This window comes from Danio rerio, chromosome 7 (assembly GCF_052040795.2).
Source record: "Danio rerio strain M-AB ecotype USA chromosome 7, GRCz13ab, whole genome shotgun sequence".
Lineage (NCBI taxonomy): Eukaryota > Metazoa > Chordata > Actinopteri > Cypriniformes > Danionidae > Danio > Danio rerio.
The window spans coordinates 28080021-28106641 of record NC_141027.1 but is presented as its reverse complement, the minus strand read 5'-3'; the positions used below and the strand labels follow the sequence as shown (position 1 = coordinate 28106641).

General features: G+C 35.5%; 1 protein-coding gene across 12 annotated transcripts in view; it reads right to left on the bottom strand.

Moving 5' to 3' along the window:
* tub (TUB bipartite transcription factor) overlaps positions 1–26621 on the bottom strand; it is a 154756-nt gene that overhangs the window by 13674 nt on the left and 114461 nt on the right. For 2 of the 12 annotated variants that reach the window (XM_087261162.1, XM_087261163.1), the window contains exons 3-7: positions 23285–23350; positions 23014–23176; positions 15423–15557; positions 4755–4931; positions 2404–2525 (exon numbers count right to left, since the gene is read on the bottom strand). In XM_087261162.1, the coding sequence (XP_087117288.1) occupies positions 2404–2525; positions 4755–4931; positions 15423–15557; positions 23014–23176; positions 23285–23350 (663 nt within the window). The remainder of the gene's footprint in view (positions 1–2403; positions 2526–4754; positions 4932–15422; positions 15558–23013; positions 23177–23284; positions 23351–26621) is intronic. The other 10 variants (XM_087261166.1, XM_087261167.1, XM_087261164.1 and 7 more) reach the window with 5 other exon arrangements.

Below are 26621 nucleotides of genomic sequence, written 5' to 3'. Positions count from 1 at the left end.
GATTCTTTCTTTCCAACTGTGGAGGCCATTTGAGTCTAGCTGATGGGGAACAGGTGAGTTTATAATCAGCACAGATGATTATGGGGAATGTAGTTCAGGAGAATGGAAATGGGTGATTCAGGGCCTGCGATTTAGCATGGACAGAGGGGACATGTCCCCACCAATATCCACCAACTATTAAAATGTGCCCAAAAATAATTTAATTCACTTTAAAAAAATGTATTGTCAACATTAACCTGGACATCCAGAAAGGGTTAAATCATGTTCTCTCCTCGAGTCGCACCGCCCCCAAACGCATATGAGTATTGTGATTGGCTGTAGGTGTGTTTAGATGTAACAGCGCCAAAACTGCACAGGGCAATTTACCTGTGCTTGAATAAGGTATGTGAGGTGTGTAACACACAAGTGAGTATGGCAGCAGCAAACAATGATGGACATATGGAGCTTTTTTCAATGAAAAGTGTAGATCACATAAAATCAAGTTTGCTACTGAACGACACCATCATGATAATGCCATTAATGCTTGTGTTTTTTCCCCCGCTTTAACGCACAGCCTAACGGTATAGCAGACTAATATAGTCTGTGAATAATATGCCCTGAAAACTAACTGCAGAATAAACAGCTAAATGTAACAGTATAAATATGATCCCTGCCAGTTCTCCTAATCTCTCAGAGTAACACAGCAAATTTCAGTTGAAACTATTTGTCAGAAAAACTACAACCTGTGTTCCCGCTACTTTTATTAATAAGGATATAAAGTTGAAGTCAGAATTATTAACCCCCTGAATTATTAGCCTCCATTTATTTTTTTCCCAATTTCTGTTTAACGGAGAGAAGATTTTTTCGAAACATTTTTAAATAGTAGTTTTAATAACTAATTTCTAGGTTAGGGTAATTAGACAAGTTATTGTATAATGATGTTTTTTTTCCGTAGACTATCAAAAAAATATAAACCCTAAAGGGGCTAATAATTTTGATCCTCAAATATTTAAAAAAAAATTAAAACTGCTTTTATTCTAGCCAAAATAAAACAAATAAGACTTTCTCCAGAGGAACAAAATATTATCAGACATACTGTAAAAATTTCCTTGCTCTGTTGAACATCATTTGGGAATAATTTAAAAAGAAAAAAAAATCAAAGGGGGTTTAATAATTCTGGTATCAACTGTATGAGTTTCATTTGCACTATGACTAAAATAAATGGAAGTCTTTATTAAAATCTATATCAGTTAATAAACATTCTTTTAACATGATATCACACTATAAGGCCTGTAGCCTTATAGTGTGGTTATATTTTTGGTCAAAAACTGAACCTTTTTGCATTTAATTGCCTAATTCTCTATTTATGAGATATAAATATTGTATTTTAGAGACATTTAAGAACAAATTTTAGCTGGATCATCTTGTCAGGATGGTTATCATAACTACAGTTTTTGATGTACAAAAATAAAAATTGATTAAAATATTTCCTACCATTTTGTCTAATTGCTTACCATACTATTTTAAGTGTTTATTAACAAATTTGCATTTAAACTAAGTTTTATATTACAGTTTTATAAATAATGAAAATTTAGAGTAAAGAAATATGAAAAGATACTTATTTTTAAAATACAAATTTATTATTGTCTATCATTTAAAAAAAATTGTTTTAGAAATCTGTTAAAACCATCCACTGCAATTAAAGGTGCTGGATAAGTTCGCGGTTCATTCCGTTGTGGCGACCCCGGATTAATAAAGGGACTAAGCCGGCAAGAAAATGAATGAATGAGTGAAATCTGTTAAAACTTGTTAGGTTAAATTAAAAACTGAAGCCTACAGGCAAATACAAACTGGCAAGTACATTCAACTTTCCTCAGTCAGAATTTGACCATTTGAATAAAAAATAAAAATTCAAACCTAATAATAATCCAACTTTTGGTCTTTTGGCATATATATATATATATATATATATATATATATATATATATATATATATATATATATATATATATATATATATACAGTATATACATACTATGTTCCATATTCATTCTTGGAATGGGGGGCTTTGTTTGATTCACCCGTCCCCACCATAGCAGGTGCAAACCCTTGGGATTTATCTTTTGTAAAATTGTAAACGACTTTATATTGTTATCATTAATCAATTAATTGCATTTAATTGATTAATTGATTTATTAAATAAAAATATCATTTCCCTTTACTGTTACTTTTGAACAGCTGTATAAACTATATATTTTTTACGTTTCTCTCACAGCAATGAATGTGTAACTAAAGTGACCATGCTTTTTGTCCCTCTACCCCTCCTTACTGTATCTGCTTCTCATACTGTGTAAAATAATCAATGTCATTTATTGACGAAATTAATAATTGACCTCTACATAAGCAATAAAAGCAGGAATCTACCTTGCTGGACTTTTTGCTGGTGGCAGAGCCAGGTCTTGTGTTGCTGTTGAGCTGAGATGAGCTTGAGCTGACCAAATCATCTTCGTCCTCCTCTTCATCGAAGTTCATGCTACTTGAGATTCCTTAGAAGAAGAAGAAGAAAAAAAAATATTGAGTCTCTAATCAAACAGCGTGTGGATAGCAGTACATGAGGACAGAACAGCAGCAGGCATAAAGCAAACATGGGAGACATTATGCAGCGCAAACAACACTGCAAACTCTGATGCCAAGAGAGCATATGGCATGAAATTCAGCAGACGCAACAAACTGAGTACATTTGGGTAAAAAAAAAAAAGAAACTCTTTACTCTGTTCAACAAATAAGCAGAGAAAGAGATGCACTAGGACTAAATGATTGTCTAAAGTCCAGATCGGCTCATATCGGTTCATGCAGACAATAAAGACATTATCTGATCCAAACATATCATTGTAGGAGGAGAGAGAGGCAGACCAAGAATTCCCCATCAGTCATGTAGTTACCATAACTACTGGCTAAAAGTATCTTATAGCATATGCATACCAAAACGTCAAAACATTCGACCGCTTTGTTTGGACGCTTACTAACAATCTTCCGTGCGACTTTGACTTTTAGTTTGACTTTTTAGTCTTATTCTGTTAGTAGTTATTAAATCATGTTGCTTTTTATTACAAAGACGATGTTTTCATGTGCAAGTTAACATGTAAACTTTGTAAACATAAGGTCTTTAGCAAAAAATGTGATATAAAAAATGGATAAGTATCCATAAATCAACACTATATTGTGTCGTTGATCTAAATTTGCTCCAAGGTGTATTGTTAAGTAAACCCTTACCTTTCCAAATAAATTGGGATGTACAGCAATGTACACTACCTGACAAAAGTTGTAAGAGCAACAAATAATAACTTGACTTCCAGTTGATCCTTTGGAAAAGTGTCAGAAGGTAGATTTTTCAGATGAATCATCTGTTGAACTGCATCCTAATCATTACAAATACTGCAGAAGACCTATTGGATCCCGCATGGACCCAAGATTTTCACAGAAATCAGTCAGGTTTGATAAAGAAAAATCATGGTTTGGGGTTACATTCAGTATGGGGGAGTGCGAGAGATCTGCAAAGTGAATGGCAACATCAACAGCCTGATGTATCAAGACATTTGTGCTGCCCATTACATTACAAACCACAGGAGAGGTCAAGTTCTTCAACAGGATAGCTCTGCTCCTCATACATCAGCCTTCACATCAAAGTTCCTGAAAGCAAGGAAAGTAAAGGCACTCCAGGATTGGTCTGGCCAGCCCAGTCACCAGGCATGGACATTATTGAGCATGTCTGGGGTAAGATGAAGGAAGAGGCATGGAAGATGAATCCAAAGAATCTTGATTCCTTTTCCACAGCACTGTGACTTTATATTCTACACTGTACATTATTTCTGTTAAATGACAAGACTTTTGTCTAGGCAAAGTCAGATCTAACTGTCCTACTTAGATAATTATAAATCAAGCCATGATCATATTTTATTTTGGTAAAATGAGCATAATCTAGAGTCCTTTGCCTTTCAAATTAGCCACTTCTGATACCAAATAATCGACTAGAAGTCAAGTTATTATTTGTTTTTCCTAAAACTTGCATAGGCTACAAGACTTTTGTCAGGTAGTCTGTGTGTGTGTGTTGTTATTACACTGATATAAGTATATAATCTGTTTCTAGTAGGTGTGTTGTGTTCTCGTAACACAAACTTAGCAAATACATTCTTCCTGAGCTTTCCACTGAAAAACAACTAGCTACAATCGTGACTTGAGGGTTATACACTGTTAAAAACTGTTGATCATTTACAATATTAAATGAAATAAATTTTACTTAACAAGTATTTTTAACCTACATCAAATAAGCTGACCTAAAAGATCAAGTTAAAATTTGTTTAACGTAATAATAAGTCGATAAACTGATGAACTTTCTAAAGTAAGTTAAAGTAAAAACATACAATGTCATGACTTTTTAAATTACCCAATTTATTTACAGTATAGTTTTGGACTGATGTTTAGATTGTCAAGACTTCTCAGGTTCTATTTGATTTAATCTATTCATAAACACTGATAAGTTGAACAATTAGCATCTTAGTAGGCCGATGTCCTGATGCCGGCTAACAGGCTTTAAAAGCTATAGCGCGTAAGTAGATCTTAAAACGTTAGTCGCCAGATGATGATATTACAGGAACATGATGTTTTTAGCATGTTAGGAGATCACTGCAAATCTGCATGGCTTAATCGGGACGAGTCTCTGCCCATCTGTCTCTCTCTCTCTCTCTCTCTCCACTGGAGGACTATCGCTGGTGTACCTTTCTTCAGCATGGTGACCCGAAGGTCCTGTTTGCCCTGTGAGTGTGTGCTGCCCACTGCCTCCCCCTGGCCCTCTGCCTCGCTCTCCTGGGCGGGTGAGTGGCCCACGGTCAGGATCTGAATCTGGTTGCCCAGCTCCTGACCCTCATCCTGGAAGGCAGCGGGCCCATCAATTCCTGTGGTACCACCACAACACAGCAACACTGTTAACTCAACCGTCCTGTATGTTCACTGTATTTTGTGGGTGTTACAAAATAACGACGTTCATGAAAATATGCAATATCCATATGGAGACAAACATTCAAATCTGAATGGGGGAATGAATTGCTCTGCATTGATGGTCTCTTGATGGACCAGGGGTATGTTTACATGACACTATTTTCAATAAAAAATATATATTGTTTTAGTCTTTCATTTCATTTACATACATTTTTGAGCAAGTTTATAATAGTTTGAGATTTTTAATTTTAGTTTTTTATTTCGTTATGACTTTTTATTTTCAAATTCAGCTAGTTTTAATTCATTTTTTAAAGGTAGATATACTAGTTTTTATTAGTTTCTATTTTTTTAATTGCTTAGTTTTAGTTTAGCTTTTAATAGTTTCAGTATAAGTTTTAGTTTTTTTGTTTGTTTTTGTGTAAATTGGCATATTTGTTATGTGCATGATTCAAAATCATCAGAATAAATACTGTATAATAAAAAGTCAAACAAAGATAAGGCTACATTTTTTTGACACAAGAACAATACTATCTACCCCTACCATCTACCCATCCTCAAACTCAAATACAACAGCCCACAAGACAGCAGCCTGAAGTAAAATATGTGTGCAAGACTCTGTAACATGAACTCATGTTTGGACTCAACATATCAAAATTATGTAGCCAGCAATTATTTATTCAGTCAGTTAAAACATCGCCATAATCTGAAAAGTTTCTTACAATTATGTTTTGCAACCCACCTGAAGCATGATTAATTTGTTTAAATTCCATTACGACTTTCTATTACGAAATAAACTTATGTTTCACCGGATCCTCTCATTTAACCTCTCGGTTTACCCGCGCTGCAGTTGTTTAAGTTTGGTTCAGTCACAGCAGGCTGTCATGTACTGTTTGTGTGCGGTTCACTGAATCATGCATGCGAAGTATTATTGGTTTACCGCTTCTCAAATCTGATCTCAGTGTACTGGTAATTTTGAGTCAGACGAGGGTATCAGGCATGTTAAAAAGTAAGTAGAATGTAGATAAGTGCTTACTGGAGACGCAAATCATTTCAAATAATTTAGTTCTATTTGGTGAATTACTGTAGTTCAACTGTTTCACCTGGAATATCTGATTAAAAAGAAAGATTTGTTTATGATCAGGATCACTAATAAAGAAATAAAACTCATAATTGGACACAAATGTGTTCAATTAATACTTTAAAGTCTCTGCCTCGGTTTTATTTAATGTTGACATGTCCACTCGTTGTTTTTGTCACAGGAGCAACAGCAAGGATGACTAGAGAAGAACCAGCTTGATTTGGCCAACGGCAGCAGGTTTACAGACTCTGACTCTAGATTTACTTCTAAAAGGCATACAGTAGGCTTATGTATTAAATATAGTTACAAGGACGAGCGCAAAGGACATTTTTTCTATAATTTTAGTTAGTTTAAGTTAGTTTTGTATGTAGCCTACACAATACAATTTCAGCTAGTTCTAATTTTTAAAAAACACTTGTTTTAATTTTTATTTTAGTTAATGAAAAAGGATTTTCGATTATAGTTTGTTTTTTTTCCCTTTGTTTTTGAGTTTTACAATTACAGCAAATATATATCTGTATAAAATAAAAAAACAAGAATATTTCTGTTGTGTAAACAACTTAAGACTGCATTTTTTACATCAAAATACACTAATATTGTTAAACTACAGTTGCAAAACTAGCATTGCAGTTTACTATTACAATTATGAGAGTTATAAAAAGTACATAGTTAAATTTATGGCAAATTACATTTTCAACAGCCATTAATTAGTCTTCTGTGCCTACATGAATCAGTATCAATTATGATCAAATATTGGTCCTTATATTATTATAAATGTAAGAAGCTTTTGATTATTTTGAATACCTATTTTGGCCTAGGGAGTTATCTGAGGACCAGATTGATTGGGAGACGGTTTGGGAACACATATTTTGTTCTTCAAAAAATTCAAATCACCAATTAATACATTTGATGTTCTGTCACAGATTGTACTGGATACCAAAGAAATGTTTTCTTTGTAAATTATCTCCAAGCCTCAATTGCAGCTAATTGCAACATGTTAGAACATTTATACATATGGTGTGGAAATGTGAGAAGAACTTCATCAATATTGTCTAAAATTATAGGAAAAGATATACCAAAGCAACCTGTTGTGCTACTTTTAAATGATGATTGTAGTTTGGGTTTGACAGAGCAACAAAGAAAGGTCTGGTTGGCAGGACTAACATCTGCTCAAAAGATAATTGGTGGTGTATGTGTATTCAACTTTTTATATGTTTTCTGTTAATTATTTGTCTTGATTGCTATGTTAAAGGCATAAACTTTAGCACTGCTGGGGGCTAGTGTGGGTTTTTTCCTGAGTGGGCTGGGGGGTTGAGCAGTAAATCTTGCTTTGTTTATTTAAAAGAATATTATAAAGATGATGTGACTATTCACATGTAAAATCAATAAAAAATTTATCACAAAAAAAAAAGAAAAAGCTTTTGATTTATAACATTACAAAATTTGTTATCACTTTTATTTAATTTAAGGTGCCCCTTGCTGACTTAAGCATTTAATTCTACCTTAAACCCATTTTCCACAAAAATGACAAAACAACCAAAATACATTTTTATATACTCTTGGTTACCAAATCAACATATTTGTATGATTTATTTGAAAGATATATAGATGATGTAGTTATGGATGATAACAAATCAGCTTAGCCATCTTTTTAAACTGCAGTCACTTTTAACTGTTCTCAATATTACTGTATTTCCGATCAAGTTAATGGAGTCTTGAGCCACAAAAAAACGATAATCCCAAACTTTTCACTGACAGCGAATGCAACATATAACCTTTAAAGTGAACTTCGCATGTGCTGACGCTTTCAAGCGCCCTTGGGGTTTCAAGAATTTGCTATCATCTATTTATAGATGCACTTATGTCAGCCTGGGTTTTGTATTTCATCCAATTAGTCACTATCAGAGAAGGAACATGTTGTCCTAGTCAAGCACAGCAACATGCAACATGTCCCGATTACAGCTCCCACCCATCCAGTCATCCATGCATTCAACCAGGCCAAATCAAGTCATTATCGCTACCGAGACCTTTTGCCCCCCCCTCCAGGGATACGTCTGCTGAACAATGTCTGAGAATTAGCTCTGACTAGATGGCCAACGGGCATTAGAGCTTGTGATTGCACAATAATCAGTATTGCATTTAGACTGTGATTGTCATTGAAGTTAAAGTGACCTGTAATGGGGCTGCTTAACAAGGTAAGTCATCGTTAGAGAAAGAACAGAAAACACTGATCAGTCAATCAAGAACAGCTTTTAAAGCTTAAATATATCAGCTTATTCAAACCTTTTTCAACCTATTTCAAACCTTTGGCTCTAGTAATAGCCTTATTTGATATCATCAATTGTGAGTCACAGATCTTTATGTGGGTAGTTGACAAATACGCAATAAAAATATAAGAAAAAAATGTGTTAGGGTATAAAAATATAAAGGCTCACTAACGTTAACAATGCTTTTATTAATTTTTTTAGATTTTAACTGAACTGTACCCAGTGTGCAAATTATACACTGATGATCACGAGATGACAACTGTTTCGGTTAGTTTGTGTAATTCATGCTTCACTCATTTATGTATATATTTTTAGTTATGTCTAGTTCATTAATAAAGCTTATATACGTTTTCAGCCTTTCGAGAAATATTTAGAGTATTCTGACCTACAGTATTCTCTGATTAGCTACTTCAGATGTTACAGTAAATTAAACTACAAACCATGTGTCTAATTTAACTTTATTTCATGCTAAATCTAGAACAAACACCTATTTTACAAGAAAACAAAGTCTTGTGAACACAATGTCTATCAGGGAACTAGATCTGCCAATTTCAGACTAGTTTCTCGAATAGACTGATTGGTGTGATTGTGCATTTACAATTGTTTGAACCATTATAGGGGTGGTCAAATGTACATTTTTGTTATGTATAATTTTAATTATATAAATCAGAGAGAAATATTTATCAGTATTAAAGGACTGACCCCCCTATACATCTTGTTTTGATGTCCTTCAAGGGGGATCAAGCATTAATTAGGAGAGTCAATTCCCCCCAAACCCCTGTAAAGCCTGATTTATACTTCTGCGTTGTGATTGGCATTACCCAAGGTGCATGCAAAGCACATATTTTGCGGTTTGTGTTGTTCTGCAATAACTCTTCAGAAACCTTAACTGGCAGTAGATGTTTATGTTCCTCTGTGTCAAGTTTCTTCACTGGTGTTTTGTTTTTTCTAAATGCTATCTAATGTACAAGTGACTCAAACTCGCTCATTTTGAAGCGGGAATCGACGGACATGCAAAAATTTTAATCATAAGATAAAAACAAAGCAATAGTTTGCATCTAGAGAGACGGGCTTGCATGAGTCTTTTTTTCTCCATGTCTTGTCAAACTTGTTGGACAATTGTAATAAATGGGATGTCACACCAAATGATAACAGAACTTCTCAAGAAAATTAAAGCTTATGTGGAATTGCAATCTAAAATTAGCATATACTGTAGTGTCAATCCAGAGGACATGATTTGCAGTAACAAAATTTATTAACTTCTTATGTGTTTACAAATATATGGATAAAAAATGATTGTCGTTTACTAAAATAGCCACATGTAAAATAATGCCTGAGGTATTTATAAATTATTACAGTTTTCTTTTTAATTTAGAAAAGCTGTAATTACTGTAAACTGTTCTTGAGACAGTCACACCAGACACAGTTTTGAGATTTGGCTCAATAAATGTTAAAAATTTAATAACATGGCCTGATTTATAACAAGAGGTCCATGGAAGACAAAGAAAAGTTTAACCATTAATTGTATGTTAAATGATGGCCATTCTAATTATATTTACTTTTGTCATGTGTGACCACGAAAATGTAGCACAACATCTGATGTAACCCATTTGTTGGTTTTGTCACGTATAAATGTCTATGACCCGTGTCGAGGGTTTCTTCACGAGCGCAGGGGAGATAATGATGTTTTGAACACTTGAAGGGATTATGAACTTAGTTTTAACAGCAGAAGTCGCTGTAAGTTTTACAAGAAGCCGAACTCTGCTTGCATCCAATTCCTTACAAATACCACTTGAACCTAAAATAATCATTATTAAAGATAGGAAAAGTTTCAATGAATTACAAGAGTGTTCATAGTGAGTTGTAAGGTGATCAAAAGTATCGAGTTTTGTACCAAAAAATTAATTACATTTTAAAAAATGCTAATTTCCCTTTAACATTTGAGCATTGTTGAGCACGTTTGTGAACACAGCTGATTGACCATAGGGTTCATGCTCAACAGAAATGCCTGGGATTGGCTGTTAACCACTCTTCACCGCTGTACACTGAGTGCAAAAACAGATACACGGACATTGAAGTGTTTTAAAGCCACGTAGATAAGTCGATCTATCAGTGGATCGCTTGTATGTCAGCTCATAGATAGACCAGCAGATGGACATGGCTTTGAAAAACTCCAGCGTCCATTTATCTTTGTTTTTATAAATATTATATATATTTATATATAAGTATAAATATTGGTACTGAGAGACATCACGTTGGGGCAGTGGGTAGCGCTGTCACCTCACAGCAAGAAGGTCGCTGGTTTGAGCCAAATTGTCCATAGTGTAAGTGTGTGAATGGGTCTGTATGGATGTTTCCAAGTGATGGGTTGCAGCTAGAAGGGCATCCGCTGCGTAAAACATATGCTTTATAAATTAGTGGTTCATTCTGCAGTGGCGACCCCAGATTAATAAAGGGACGAAGCCGAAAAGAAAGTGAATATTGGTTCTGGTTTATATTGGTACCAACTAGTACTTTTGGCAATCCTAGTGAGCTGTTTAGATTAATCTCATAACATAAAGCCAATTAGTGGGCATTCACACAGATTGCCCTTTCACAATATGTTACTTTTCTATTGTTTTTCAGTGTAAATAAATAATTGAAATAAGTGCATGACCACTATGCTTGCATCTTGTGTCTTTTGAAGCGCCCTGCTTATAAGAGCATCATTTTTTACTTACTGTAATTGCACTTCAATTTTTTCTATGTCAGTTTCAAAGCAGTGGACCAATCAGAAGAACTCAACTCAGAAGACCAATCAGAAGGATCAATCAACTACTGGAGCTACCCTCATGCTTCATGCTGTGCTTTAAAAAAAAAAAAACATTACTCATTGTTGCATCCAGAAATTTTTAGAAGCAATGATATGCTCTGAGTCTTTATGACTTAAGAAAACACACACACACGTGCTCTTCCTCTTGAGGATTTGAATGTACAGTAGAAAATGATCTTAGAGTGTCATCTGCTGTCAAAGACTAAGATCAGAATCTATTCAACAGAGAATAGTGATGCTTTTTCTCAGAATTGATTTTTCACCACAAAACGTACAAAATACTATGAATAACTTTAATCTATCTTAACCTTACAATACATCATTTTACAGTAAAATACTATTAAATTACAGTTACAGAATGACATGTGTTTACATCTGATTGTTCTTCACGGTTAATAATTAATTTTGTAGATTGTTTATAGATTTTCTTTTCTTTATATATAGAGCATTTCTATGTTTAGGGATGGCATGGTGACTCCGTGGTTAGCACTGTCGCCTGTCCCAGCTCGGTCAGCTTGCTTTTCTGTGTGGAGTTTGCATGTTCTCCCCATGTTGGCATGGGTTTCCTCCCGGTGCTCGAGTTTCCCCCACAGTCCAAAGACATGCACTATAGGAGAATTGATTAAACTAAATTGGCCGTACTGTAGTGTATGTGTGCAAATGTGAGAGTGTGTGGGTTTTTCCAAAATGCTGGATAAGTTGGCGATTCATTTTGCTGTGGCAACCCCTGATGAACAAAGGGACTTAACCGAAGAAAGGTGAATGAATAAATTTCTATGTTTACAAAAATTACTATACATTTACGTTAGTGATGTGTTTTTACTGTAAATGCATGTAAAATTAGTAAAATCTAAAATGCAGTTATTGTATTTTTAGTAGTAAGGTTTTGTTAAGCTCAAGTGCTGGTATTTTGGAAAGGTAGCTGCCCAGAGACAGCCTTTGTGCCTTTCTTTTTAAAAGTGTAGCAAAGTCAGCTGCTCAACTAAAAGTCATACTTTCAGCAAATATAAAACGCATTCTCCCCTAGAAAATCCAAATGCTCCCTTGTGTGAGTCAGAACGGTGCTGACGGTGAGCTAAATGCATCACTACTGCCACCGCTTAATAGACCGAGCCTATGAGTGTAATATCTAGGGCATTATAAAGAGAAAGCATTTGTCTGTTTCATGATTGTTTGTGTCTTTTATTGATGAAGGCTGCAGTAGGTCATCTCAGCACTGCTCTTGGCTGACGGACAGCAGCTGCTCCTATAAGCAGCTTTTTTTTTTTTTTCGAGAAAAGACTGGCAGCAGTTTGGTGTCCCTCCAGAGGGATGTGTTCATTAACATGTTGTGCCATGCTGCCTTTGACAGAGAAAGCAGTGAAAAATCCTCAACACTGAGAGACTGATTTACATGAGGGGGAATGAAATACAAAAACGCAGTACGGAGAAGATGAAGACATTAGAAGATTGTATATAACAGTGGTAGTTTAAGCAATTACACACCACACGAGAGATTAAAATCATACCAGCTGCTTTGTGACTTAAATGCTGTGCCTTTTATTAGTTTGCTTTCTTCTAATTTGTATAAAATCAAAATGATTTGACTGTAATTCTTCTTTGTATTTTAAAAAGTCAGTGGGTCCAATTAACCCCACTGACTTTTAATTTATGTATGCATTGAAACTTGAGTGCTGAATTCAATGTAAAATAAAAACTTGTCTAAATGTTAAAAATGTTTTGGTCAGTAAGATTGTTATATTGCAAGTAATGTTTGATTAAAATTACAGTTTTAAATATTAAATAAAAGTGATAATAAAAAAGATAATGTTTTCAATGTCACAAAATCTTTCAAATGTCCCTCTATTATGTATTTTTACTATTTTTGTCCATGTTGATAAAAATCGAAAAATTTGATTATTATCGATTATTTTTTCCGATTATTTATAAAAAAAAATAACTTTGACATTTTTAGGAATCTCTGATTAACAGAGAAATATGAGAAATATGTATTTTATCCTTATATGTATTTATTTGTCACATTTGATTCATTTAAAGGTGCTGTATGTAAGTTTTCGACTTTTCCAAAGCATAAAAATAGCATAATATGTTTGCAGATATTTAAGAAACATGCTAAGTGACCATTCTTGTTTATCTGAAAAACATTGCTAAAGTCAGATATTCTTCTTTAAAAACGTCTGTTACGTGCCCGAACGTCTGTCTTTGTTTTGGTCCCTTTAAGCTGCCCAATGCCACTTTAGCCAATTATTTTTCAGCACCCTGGGTTGCCTTTGTGGAAAACAGTGTATTTGATTTATTCGGTCAGGAAGGCTCTCAAAGTATCAAAGTACAGTAGCAGATTTCGATATGCGACGCAGCGTGAATTCCATAATTAGAAAATAATATAAATATTATGAATGTAAACATTAGGTGAGCAGGTTACATTATAACCCTGTGCCCAAACAACATGCCACGTCACGAAATCTGTAGTGATAAGCAATTGTTTGTACCAGAGGAAACATGGCAGAAAATTAAATACAGCCATTCGGAAGCATAGAATAGTGCACTCACTGCACTCAAAACAAATGGTAAGGTTTACAATCTAATTAATACACATTAAACCTTTAACATTAATAAATGTACATGCTGAATCACTGATGTGTATTAGCTTGAACTGAGTCACAGTAAGTCGAAATCAGCCTTAAATCAGCCTTTAGGCTCGACAGTAAGGCTCAATGCGAATTCTATTTTAGTACCCCTTCGCCTTGGCCCTTGAAACAGAGTGTGAAGGGGAAGGGCTTCAAGATGTACCCCTAAGAAATGGAACAGCACTTCAGCACATGCAAACGTCATCATATGTCATCACGATCGCTCTCAAAATGAATTAAGATCAGACGATCGCGATTGCTGTAGTGATTCCAGTGGTGTTATTTTTTGGTATTTATCTTCAGGAAATCACTGAAGGCATATATTATGTTATTATAATGATATAATGTGGAAATAAGCTCGTAACTGTATAGTGCATTTACACTGTGGCCATATTTATCTCTGTAAACACACGAAAATAACACTGACCTTTTTACAGTGACTGCTATAAGGTTATTCTCAGCCACTAGACTTTTCTGACAGGGTATTTGAGTGTCCTCGAGTGTCAGAATCCTGTGGGACTGCTATACAGGAGTTATTATGGATTAAAAAACAATAAATTTTGCTATTTAAATTTTAGCATTTATTTTAAAAGCATGATGGTAAAACACGAACGTGGTTATGAATGTATTAAAATATGTGCTTGATAGTTGTAAAAATTCGTAATAATGACAAAAAAAAAATACTAATTTGTGGATTTTCTTATGTTCAGATGCAGCTGTCCTGTCGTTGTGGCTGGTGTATTCTGGGAAATTTCCTTACCCCTTGGTTTCGAGCGTGGTCCTGAAAATTTTCAGTCTAAAGGGGTATCTAGCCCTTGCCCTTAGCACTACACCTTCAAGCTAAAGAGAATTGGGACACCCCTAAAACTTCACATGAACGCACAAAACCAGGGGTAGGGTTAGAACTGGCATTGGGCCTGAGGCACCTTTCTATTGGTGTCGTCAATCTGGCAATCTGCTCTTGCGTGTGTATTGCACCAGGAGTGCAATACCTAGTTCAACCACTGGGTGTCAAACTTACATACTGCACCTTTAATGCATCCTTGCTGAATCAAAGCAGTAATTTCTTCAATTAAAATCTATAATAACGAACAAGAAACACTTCACCTTAGTTAACATTTGTTGACATGAATTAGTGTTGAATAATACATTTACAGAATTTACATTTACTAATGCAGTGCATGTTTTGGATGTCTCCTTTGTCTGTTACACCCATTAGAGATCTTTCAGTGTCAACTAATGAGCTGATAATCTGAATCAGATTTGGTTAGGGAAATATGAAAAATGTGCAGAGCTGGTGGTCCTCGAGGAACGTGGCTGAGAAACACTATACTAATGCAAATTTGAAATGCAATATCAGTCAATGCACCGTGAAATAACAGCAACATTTAGATTAGCTATAATTAACAAAGACTAATATAAGCTGTAAACATGTTCATAAAACTGATACGACCTTATTATACTGAAATTATACCAAAAATAAATCTTACTAGTCCTATCTTTTTTCACCGTACAGTACTGCTGATCACAACACAAACTGAATCACTGGATGACACAAATGTCCTTCACATACACATACACATACACACACACACAAACACGAACTCACACACAGATTTTCGTGCACATGCTGGGCCTGACACTCAACAGGCTGCTCAGCTGACCTTTGTGCTTGCCCTTTTTCTCCTTCTTGGCGCTGCCAGTCTGAGGAGTGGAGGTAGGCGGCTTGGATTTTTTAGCCGAGCGAGGAGCCTGAACCTCTGCTACGGCTTTAACTTCTTCCTGTTCCGCTTCTTGTACTTAAAGAGGATCACGGCAGGAGTAGAGAAGATAGTAAGAGAATACAAAACAAGGAGGAAAATAAAGACAAGGGTTAAAATGAATGAGGAGAGGAAAGAGAGTTAGCAAAGACACAAAGCACAGCTGCAAGCCTAAAAAACCAAACATCTCACACTCCTGGATGCAGTTTTAATTGAAGGGGATTTTGCGGCTGTCAGAGCAACTGCAAAATCAAAGGATTGAGGGAAATTCATTCCTTCTCACAGCCTCTTTCTTTTAACTGTCCTTCAAGGCTGTGAGCTGCTGAGCTTTCTTTTTGCCACCGATCTAGGAGGACTCGTCTCAGCTTATAAATTCTGACAATACTCGCCAAAAAAAAATATCAATGTTACTTTGAGGCTTGTCAATCGCTATAGGGCATCACTAACACTGAACGGCATGAAAAGACAAGCCTGTCAGACAGAGTGAGAGAAAGGGGATCAATGCTTTAGTTATGAAAAGACACCAGAGACGTTGACTTTTGCTATTTTTGTACAAAGTGAGAGTGACTCAGAGAAATGAAGTTATTTTGTGTTACTCGTGCATTGAGGGGCTGAGGGCGTCTATTCACAGGTGAGTAAGCTGCTCTAATATAGTGCGTCTGTGCTGGAACCAAATTCTATACAAGGATATAATGGGTGCAAAAATATCTCTGTTGACAGAAAAACCACATGAGCCTCACAAGAGAGATCAACATGCCCTATAACATAAACAGCTGGATAGGTTGTTTGTCAGTTTTATGTAAGATATAATGCATTGTGTACTTTCATTATTGCTAAAATTCACTGATTGTGTAACTCGACTGTTAGAGCGCTGTGTAGTAGCACAACAATCGTGTGTTTGATCACTTACAGTAGAACAGCGGTCCCCAATCCCCAGGGCGCAGACTGGTACCAGACTGTGAATTAACTGGTAACAATTGGTATTAATTAAATCATTATTATTTTCTTTTTATTTATTATTTAAGTCTGAATGACTTTTTTTTTTTTAAATCTTATTTTTGAAAAATTTATGTGTTCTCTCGGTTATCTCAGTCACTTGAACGGCAAAATTGAATCTGTAAGCTAGCAAAAACACACGTCTTTGGAAAGTTTCTTTGCAAAAGGGGAAAAGGCCTCACGAGCTGCCAAGAAATGGATCCACAACCCATTTGTCAACAAATTAGGTGAATCAAGAATCAGAAGATCAACTGCTGGATATCGCAAATGGCAGCAGCTTAAGGGGTCGTTCACATATCATGTCTTTTCTGCACGCAAGTTCGTTATTTCCAATGGAGGCACACACATAATGGGAGTGATGCGTGTATACACTATCAGAAATAAAAGTACGCGAACTGTCACTGGGGTGGTACCTTTTTAAAATGTACATGTTTGTACTTAAAGGGTACCTCAAAAATATATGTGTATCTAAAAATAAAAAAATAAAAAAGTGGAACACTTTTGTACTTTTTAGGAAATAATATCAACCCTTGAGGTATTAATATGGACCCTTTAGTTACAAATTTGTACCTTTTGAAAAGGTAGCACCCTAGTGACAAATCACGTACCTTTATTGACTGTATGTAATATACACATTTTTCCATTTGAGTAGATTCATTACTTCAGAACAACACAGACAACCCAAACACTGCAGTGATTTTTTTTCCATAAATAAAACTTGTATCAGAGGTACAGCAATGTTTTGTCAGCTTGTCATCCTCTGACAAAATGGTTGATGCTCGCCTAGCAGTCTATGTAGAACCAACCCCTTCCACCTAAATTAGGTCTGTGGCGATAAAAAGATTGGGGACCACTGCAATAGATCACATGCATTGATAAAATGCATGCTTAGAAGAGACTGCAAATCATGTTCAAAAGCATATATTGAAATAGGAAGGTGAAAAAATGTGGGTAAGAAACAGTCTATAATATTCACACACACTGTGTTTAAATGATCCTGTATTTTGATTAGTTATTCCAGTCAGATGTAATTTCAGGGCAGTGTGCACAATTTTATTTTTATGTCAGCATGAGGGCGATTAACTTAGATATGTTGTATTTAGCTGCTTGCACAAGCAATCTATTTGGTTGTTTTTTTAGCACAGGCTCATTGGAAATATGTGCATCAGCCTACATTTTTGTGAAACATAAAAAAAAAGTTTTGTTGCACATTTCAGGTACATGTAAGCAGGTCTTATCTTTCAGATCACTTATCAAACCACAGTACTAAACTTTAACAGTACTAAAGAAAAAATATTATCAGATATACAGTGAAAATTAGTTTGCACTGAAAAAAATTCAAAGGGGGCTAATAATTCTGACTTTATCCCCCCTGAATTATTATTCCCCCCTTTATTTTTTTAACAGAGGCCAGATTTTTTTTAACACATTTCTTAACATAATAGTTTTAATAACCGATTTCTAATAACTGATTTATTTTATCTTAGCCATAAAGACAGTAAATAATATTTGACTAGATATTTTTCAGACACGTCTATACAGCTTAAAGTGACACTTAAAGGCTTAACTAGGTTAATTAGGTTAACAAGGCAGGTTAGGGCATCTATCAGATCTATCTATCTATCTTCTAACATCTATCAGAACTATCAGCAATATAAACTCAGGTTGGATGAGAGCCAAAGGTGCTTTCTCTTTGATGAGACAGCACAACACTGAGGAAAAAATGTAAATTATTAATAATCCTGTAAACCGCTAGTACCAACAGACATTCTTCTTTCATAACACAACACAAGCCTGCAAGAAATAAAGTCCCACAGCACAGGTTTCAAATGACCGGCATCAACTGAATGATGATTTAAGAGGCTGCTGTGGATTCAATACCAGTTAAACTCTGTCGACAACATCTGTGCATCATGTCAGCTGAAAATAAGTTTGAGATTGTCCCTCAGCTTGAAAAAACCTCCCCTGGTTCTTCAATAAAAGGATACTGTATCAAGAGACACACTGCAGGAATGTGACCCAGAATTTCTGATAAGGTCAGATATTTGTCATAGGCATTAGCATGTCATAACATGCATTGAAAGGCTGCTTGAAGTGTGCACAGCTTATTGTTTTTGTTAACCTAAACCATTCAAATGTATTGAGGGAAACAAAGACCAAATAAAATGAATTATAAATGCTACATTTTAAACCTAAACTGAGAGATAAGTCACAACTGACAGCAGTTCCAATGTACATTGCTAAGAGAAAAAAAAAGGCAAATTTAAGTCACAATGTTGAGTCACATGTTCTTATTTAATTTTAAAATAATGTCAAATAAGCTGTCGGTGGTCTAAAATAATGATTAGTTTCCATAAATCCCCTAACAATTTGTTTTATAAGTGTCATTATTAAAAATTATCACAAATCCAGTACATGACAAACTAATTTGTCAAGTCGACAAATTTGAAATTACAGTGATGTTTATATTATAGTCTATATGAGTTAGCTCTTATATATATATATATATATATATATATATATATATATATATATATATATATATATATTTTTTTTTTTTTTTTTTTTTTTTTTTTTTTTTTTCATTGATGAGAAATGAGCCTTTGATATACACATTGATAAGTTATTGAAAAAGCTTAGGCCGAAATTAGGTTTCTTATATCAGTCAAAAAAATTTTCCTTATAAAGCTCATAAGAAAATAGCAGAGAGTACATTCTTGTCTACAATTGATTATGGTGATCATTTATATATGCAGCATGCAGCTGCTACTCTACTTAGAAAACTAGATTCTGGTCATCATGCAGCAATACGCTTTGTTGAAGGTGCAGACTCACAGACGCATCACTGTATTTTGTACGATTCTTTAGATTGGTTATCTTTATAACAAGGAGGAAATTACATTTGCACTTATTTACTTTCAGGTTTACCATTCTATCTTTGTTACTTGCTAACATATCACATAAATAACCAACACACTTGATTTGGTTCCTGTATTCGTTTAACAGTGCCAAGGGTGTTGTCTGAACTTGGCAAATGTGCTTTTTCCTTTTATGCTTCTAAAGCTTGGAATGACCTGCAAAATCAACTCAATCTTGATACACTTCAGACTCAGAGTACATTTAAACATCTTCTGTACAGCATCTTCAAAGGATACTTGTAATTGTTTTTTATGATCTGACCTTTTTTATGAATGGTGATTTTTGTAATTGTGTAATATTGTTTTCTGTGATTTGTGTGTTAAATTTTATGTGCTGCCTGCCATCTTGACCAGGTCTCACTAGAAGAGACCGTACTGTCTCAATGTGATCTCCCGGCTACATAAAGGAAATAAATAAATAAACAACATTCATTACAAATATCAAGCCACAACAGATAAGCTCTAAATTCTCTCATTTTAAAGATCCCCTATTATGGAGTTTTGAAAATGGTCTTCCATACAGTGTAACAAAGCTCTAAGTGGATGAAAAGATCCAGCTGAGGTTTAAATCTGAAAGAGCACCGTGTTTAAAACAATTAATTCTTAAAAGAAAGAGTCAACTCAGAGTTGAATAAATAAATCGTCTTGTATCTGAATCTTTTGCCTGCTCATATATGAAGTGACGGATCTGGTTAAGCATGAACGCGCCCTTCCCCTCCACTAAAGGAGTGCGGAGGAGAGGATTGATCATAACACGAAGATTTGGATCACTGAGAGATGGCCAGAGATACAGGTGTGGGGAATAATTGGTTCATTCATTCATTAATTTTCTTGTCGGCTTAGTCTCTTTATTAATCTGGGGTCACTACAGCGGAATGAACCACCAACTTATCTAGCACGTTTTTACGCAGCGGATGCCTTTCCAGCTGCAACCCATCTCTGTGAAAAATAAATAGTTAATATTCACAATAATACCACAGTATACCATGTGCTGTGTTTGCTCCTGTCATTTTTTCTGATGATTAGCATAATAACCTAGCCTACAACGTGGAATTTGCCGGCTGTTTATTATTAAAGAAAGGATCAGCAAAGACTATTAATGTATGGAAATTTGTCAGACCTTGACAAGGACCAGTTTCTTCATCTTTCAGATCACAACATGTAAGTGTGATTAAAATGGTTGATTTCCTTGTTTTCTGTAGTTTGCACAGCTTGTGATGTATCTCTCAGGTTAAATCTTTATGGGGCTATTTACATATCGTGTCTAAAAAAACACGTTGAAATGTGCACTTCTTCCTTTACCAATTTAAATACGGTTACTGAATTTGCAATTTCTCGCCGTTTGTCGTTGCTATGGCCACCACCAGCTGTTCCTACACTGACGTGATAATAATGCATTCCCGCATCAGGCTCACACATATACTCTCTGCTACTTCATAGCCATGGTGAGCGCTTCTCTCCATCTCGTGCTGAACGCAGTCAACCAAATCGCAACAGAATGGGACATCGGACCAATCACTGCAGATTACCATCACACTAAGGAACAAATAATATGGGAGCCATTGAGATAACTAGGTAAAAATAAATGCATATTATAAGACATAGGTCTCAAACTTGATTCCTGGAGGGCCGCAGATCTGCAGTTTTGCTCCAACCCTAATCAAACACAGCTGATAATCAAGGTGTTCAAGACTAGTAGAGACCAGTGGCATAGATTTGGCATGGATGGAGAGGATGTGTCCCCACTAATATCCAGCAATTACTAAAATGTCCCCACTAATAATTGAATCACCTTAAAAATAAAATAATGCTCCATTAACCCTTTAGTAATCTAAGTTAAATCACATTCTATTCTCGGGTCCTTCCTCCCACAAACACACAAGGACAGTATGATTGGATTGGTGTTTACGTTTGCATGCGAGAGGCGCCAAAACAAGGAGTTTTTCCATTCCTTTTTCACTGTACAAGATTTGAAAATATGTAGCTACTTTTTAAAGGTTTAAGTTTTTAAAGTCAAGTTCGCCTGAAAGCCACCATAATACTGTTAACCAAGGCTGTGCAATTAATCGAAATTCAGTTTCAATTTTGCTATTTATGATTGTGAAAAATAATAATCGGGATGAAACGGTTTAATTGCGTCACATGTCTCTCTAAATTTCTCTACATCCATACTTCTCAAAGCCAGATTGCAGTATAATCATGTAAATTGACTTTTGCAGCATGGGACGTGTTTCATTAATTGTTATTTGTATTGTTAAGCATTTAGAGAAGTTGTGCTGTTCTATGCATGCGCTATAGGGATGCATGCCCCCACCAATGACAACAGCAAATCTACACCCTTGCTAGAGACTATTAAGCAGATATGAGTTGGAGGTGGTTGGAGATAAACGAGCTGTGGCCCTCCAGGAATTGAGTTTGAGACCACTGTTATAAAACAATGAAATTTTAATCTTGCATTCATATCAGCCTGTTAGTGGAGACCCCCAAAACCAAAATATGACCTTTTATAATGCATATTAGGGGATCTTTAAATTCTCATTTGACATAAATAAAAATGTGTGCACGCTTTACAAAATTTGCTTTCTTGATGTAAATATAATAGAATAAAAGTCACAGCATGTGAAACACAGAAAGCTCAAAAAGGTTTCATATGGAGTAGTGCTGGGAGCGCTAAACAATTCTGGGTGGTACAGCATAACCTATTTTCGGCTCATATTTTCGGCCAAAAATTTCTAGCAGCTGAAAATTTGGTGCATTACTAATATCAACACAATTACAGATCCCTCTAGTGGCATATTTCTGCTTTGTGATTGACTTTTAGATCAATACAGAGTGTAAACGTCCTGAGCTTATCATCGTTATCAACATATATTTTTTTCACAATTCAACATTTGATAGTGTCTATTGGCCCAGCACTTTAATTGTAAGCTCTAAAGTTATTAAAACTAAATATAAATAAATAGAAATGTAAAAAAGAAAAGAAAACAATCATAAAAAAATTAAGTTAAACTGAATGAATAAGATTTTTAGACTGACATGATCCACAAAATGCAGTTTTGCTGTCTCTGACACTCTGCCATCCTCTCTAGAACAGGCTATTTCATTGTGTAGGCCTCATCCATAGAGTCCCAAAATAGAAATATGGCACGGAAATGCGACAAGAACAGCTTAGAATAATGTTTGCTCACAAGTTGACCATGAGGAAAATGAAGAAAAGGCTTCTCGTAGCTTAGAGGAAAGACCCTGACACTGGCAAATGTTTTAATAGAGATGATTGAGGTCACTGTAGGAAGGGTTTATCTAGCAGTGAGCAGTCTAGGACAGAGATCAATAGAGTAACTCAAGCCAGTGCCGCTGGCAGAGCGAAGAATGGCACCATTGTTTGCCGAACAATCAGCAAACAAGCATTTCCATTTTCAATCACAAGCCTTTGTAGGGTTCTCTGTTTGAGCAGCTTGAGTCGATACTGGCATGTCAGTGTAATGACGGCTCGGAATATTGTCTCATGCCCTCGAGAGTGAATGTGACCCTCGAATCTGGAGTTGTGATAGTGTGTGTTGTATTTGAACTGTAGTTTGTACCGTGGTAGATGGTGCTGCTGTTTCCGCTGAGGTAGCTCTCCACGAGGGGAGCCTGTTCCTCTGACTGCCGGGTCCTGCGCACTCGAGAGCGGCCGTCCAGATTAGATTGCACCATCAGGGGCTCCTGGCGCTTCTTCTTCTGCTTCTGTTCCAGTAGAGCTCGCTTCAAACACATTAACAGTCAAGCATTAGCTTGAGGATACAGTGCACTGTAAAAAAGATCTGTTAATTAAGAGTTTCCATATTTTGTGATTGTATTTTGTATATTTACAGTTGTGAATTGCATCATGGGACCTTGATCTTGGCTCTGTTGACTTTTGATGTTGAAAGTTGAAATCTACAGTTTAACAAAGTGACTTTTATTGACATTTTTGTAGATTAATACTATAAAATATTATGTATAAGAAATAATATATAAAGAAATAAGTCTGTAAAATAACAGAAAATGTACTGGCAGTTTGTTACAAAGTTTTTGTACTTGTTATTTTTTGAGTTTGAGCTACTGTTACAGTAAAATCACATGCATTTCACTGGTAAAAAAAAAAACTTCAGACAGTGAAACATAAAAACCCCGCTGCCTACTAGCAATTCAGAAGTATTCTTGCAGCACGGACGGAACGCAAAAAGTAAATGTTTACAACAGCACTGGTTATGTACAACCTATATGCTTTGGGTTAAACTAATCACTCAACATACTGTTAAAGTATAAACACTTTTCTGGACACTCAAAGCGCTTTCTACATTTTTTTGGGGGGTCACCTCATCCACCACCAGTGTGCAGCATCCACCTGGATGATGCGATGGCAGCCATGTTGTGCCAGAATGCACACCACACACAAGCTGATTGGTAAAGAGGAGACAAAGTGATGAGGACACCTGGGATTTTTAACAACCACAGAGAGTCAGGATCTCAGTTTAATGTCTCTTATGAAAGACATCGCTCACTGAGCAGTGTAGAGTCCCCATCAATATACTGGGGCGTTAGGACCCACACAGACTGCAGGTTGAGCTCCCCCTGCTGGTCTCACTAACACCACTTCTGGCAGCAACCTACAGTAGCTTTGGCATATGGTCTCCCATCCAGTTACTGACTGGGCGTAGCAACACTGCATCAGCAACACTGTTTCTCCTTGACAAATTTGTTATTAGGTACTGGTATGGTTTTAAAGATTGTCATTTTTATTTATGTATTAATGTTAACATTTAAATTATATTTAAATGCACATATGTTGTGCAGAGAAATCTAAATATTTCCAGGGATCATGTACCAAACTACAATTTTCAAACTCTATGAAACTCAGAGCACATTGTGTGAGATGTATGAAATACTACAATGGAATGTGAACATACAGTATACACTACCTGACAAAAGTCTTGTCGCCTATCCAAGTTTTAGGAACAACAAATAATAACTTGACTTCTAGTTGATCATTTGGTATCAGAAGAAGCTTAAGTGAAAGGCAAAGGCCACTAGATTATGCTTATTTTACCATGTAAATAAATGCCTATAGTACTCACTAAAATATTTCCTAAAGGCACAACAAAAAGTACAACAACAGTTTCGTCAGGAAAAAATATTACTAAATGCATTTATAATCTGATTTCAAACATCTGTTTTAAATAAATTATTTTACTACTCCTGAAATATACTGATATACTGAAAATAAAACACAGAAATGTAACTTTGAAAACAGATAAAAAGGAACATACATTCTTTTTCAAATGCGTATATTACAAATATGTGTGATAATCAAGATAAATTGTTAAAATATACAAAACATACGTACAAAAGTTTCACATTTGACAAAACTTGTATTACTGTTTGACTGCATTTGTAATCAAATTAATTAAAAAAGGATCATTGCCACAAACGAGAGAACTTTCTCAAATGAAGCTCCGTGACTCACAGCACTGAAGTTTTCCATTCCTTTAATTTTCCCTCGAGAAATCTCTGACGGGGTCTAACTGACCTCAATAGCTTGACAAGTCATTTAACTATATGCTTTAATGAAGACATTCTTCATGGAGTAAAAAGTATTGGGTAATATTAAAGTTAAATAAAGTTAAATGTGACTATTAGCAGTAGTTCTCCCCTCTCTCGTCAAATAAATGAGCTTTCAGCATTCATCCATGATAATAATAAGTTACAAAATTATTCCATTAACTTTTCCATTAAAGAAAAAAAGAATATTAATTAAAAAAATCCTTATTTAAGCTTAAAACTTTCAAGCTTCAGCAAGACGAGAAAAAAGCCCATATAAGAACCAAGCACTGTGTCAATTCTTTATGAAATTTTCAGTGTCCCAGAACCAGTACAAGCCTTGCTTTCACACACGACTGCATGTTCAACCCAGCATGGGTTTCCCCACACAACATTCTTCATTTTCACAGCAACCTGATGTTATGTAAAGCTACAGTCAAGAGTTCCAATGCTGGAGTCTATTAAACATTAAAGAAATCCTTGAGCCAGCAGTGGGCTTGAGACCGGCTCTGTCCAGTCAGGCAGAAAAACTCTTTCTTCCCCTGTGCTAGCAGGTGGTGGAGCAAATGAAAAACCCTTAAACCAGAAAACGAGCCTACATACTGCAAGCAGAAACATGTCATTAGCAGCTATAAAATCCATAATCCAGCTAATACAGATTCTTAGGGCTTTATCTTACCGATTTAAGCAAACGGTCTAAATATCATAGAGCTGGTGCACTTAGGGCATACCTGAATTCACAATTGCTATTTTAAGGATGGGGAAAACTCTCCTAATGAGTTATGGATGTGTTTTGAAGTCTCATCTGCTGTTCCCTTAAGAGCAAGTGGCTGTCGCAACATGGAATACTTTGTGTCTTCCATGAATTTCTTGCTTCACTAGCGAAGAAACAGATCTGCTAGTGTGCAAGGTTCAAACTTACCAGCAGACCTTTAATTTTTCATGTTAAAAGGTGTTTATGTGATGCTGCACATCCCTGTGTGTGTAATAAGCAATCAACACATTCTTTAAAAAAAATTGACTTTATATCAGCGTCTTCCAAAAGTGGGGTCCTGGCCCACAAGGGGGCCTCAGCAAGCTCTGTGGTGGGGGGGGGGGGGGGGGGGGGGGGGGTCGCGTCATATTTTAAATTATTTTAGCAATGGACAATAAGGAGAACAATCATTTTACGTTGCTTTCTTTATAGTTTGTGTACATTACAAGTTCTAAAAAACAAGAAAATCTTGACAATAAAATTAACGTCGATGTTAAAGAAACACTTTTTAGAGCTCAATCTTCACTTAGCTTCAAAATTCATTTTCAACTAAGATTTTGAGGGGTTTGAGGTAACCACCTATAGCAGGAGTGTATTTCATTCATGCTTTGGGTGTTGGCAGTTTTATTAATGTTTGTTTGTTTGTTTGTTTGTTTGTTTGTTTGTTTGTTTGTTTGTTTGTTTGTTTGTTTGTTTGTTTGTTTGTTTGTTTGTTTGTTTGTTTGTTTGTTTGTTTGTTTGTTTGTAATGCTGTGCTGTGTTGTGTTGTGTAATGTGCTTGTTGCTTACTCATTGAGCTACAATATGCTTGCGAATGGTACAGATAGTTCTGAGATCAGTCCCAGAGTCAACAGTAAGCATTGTTAAGTTCAG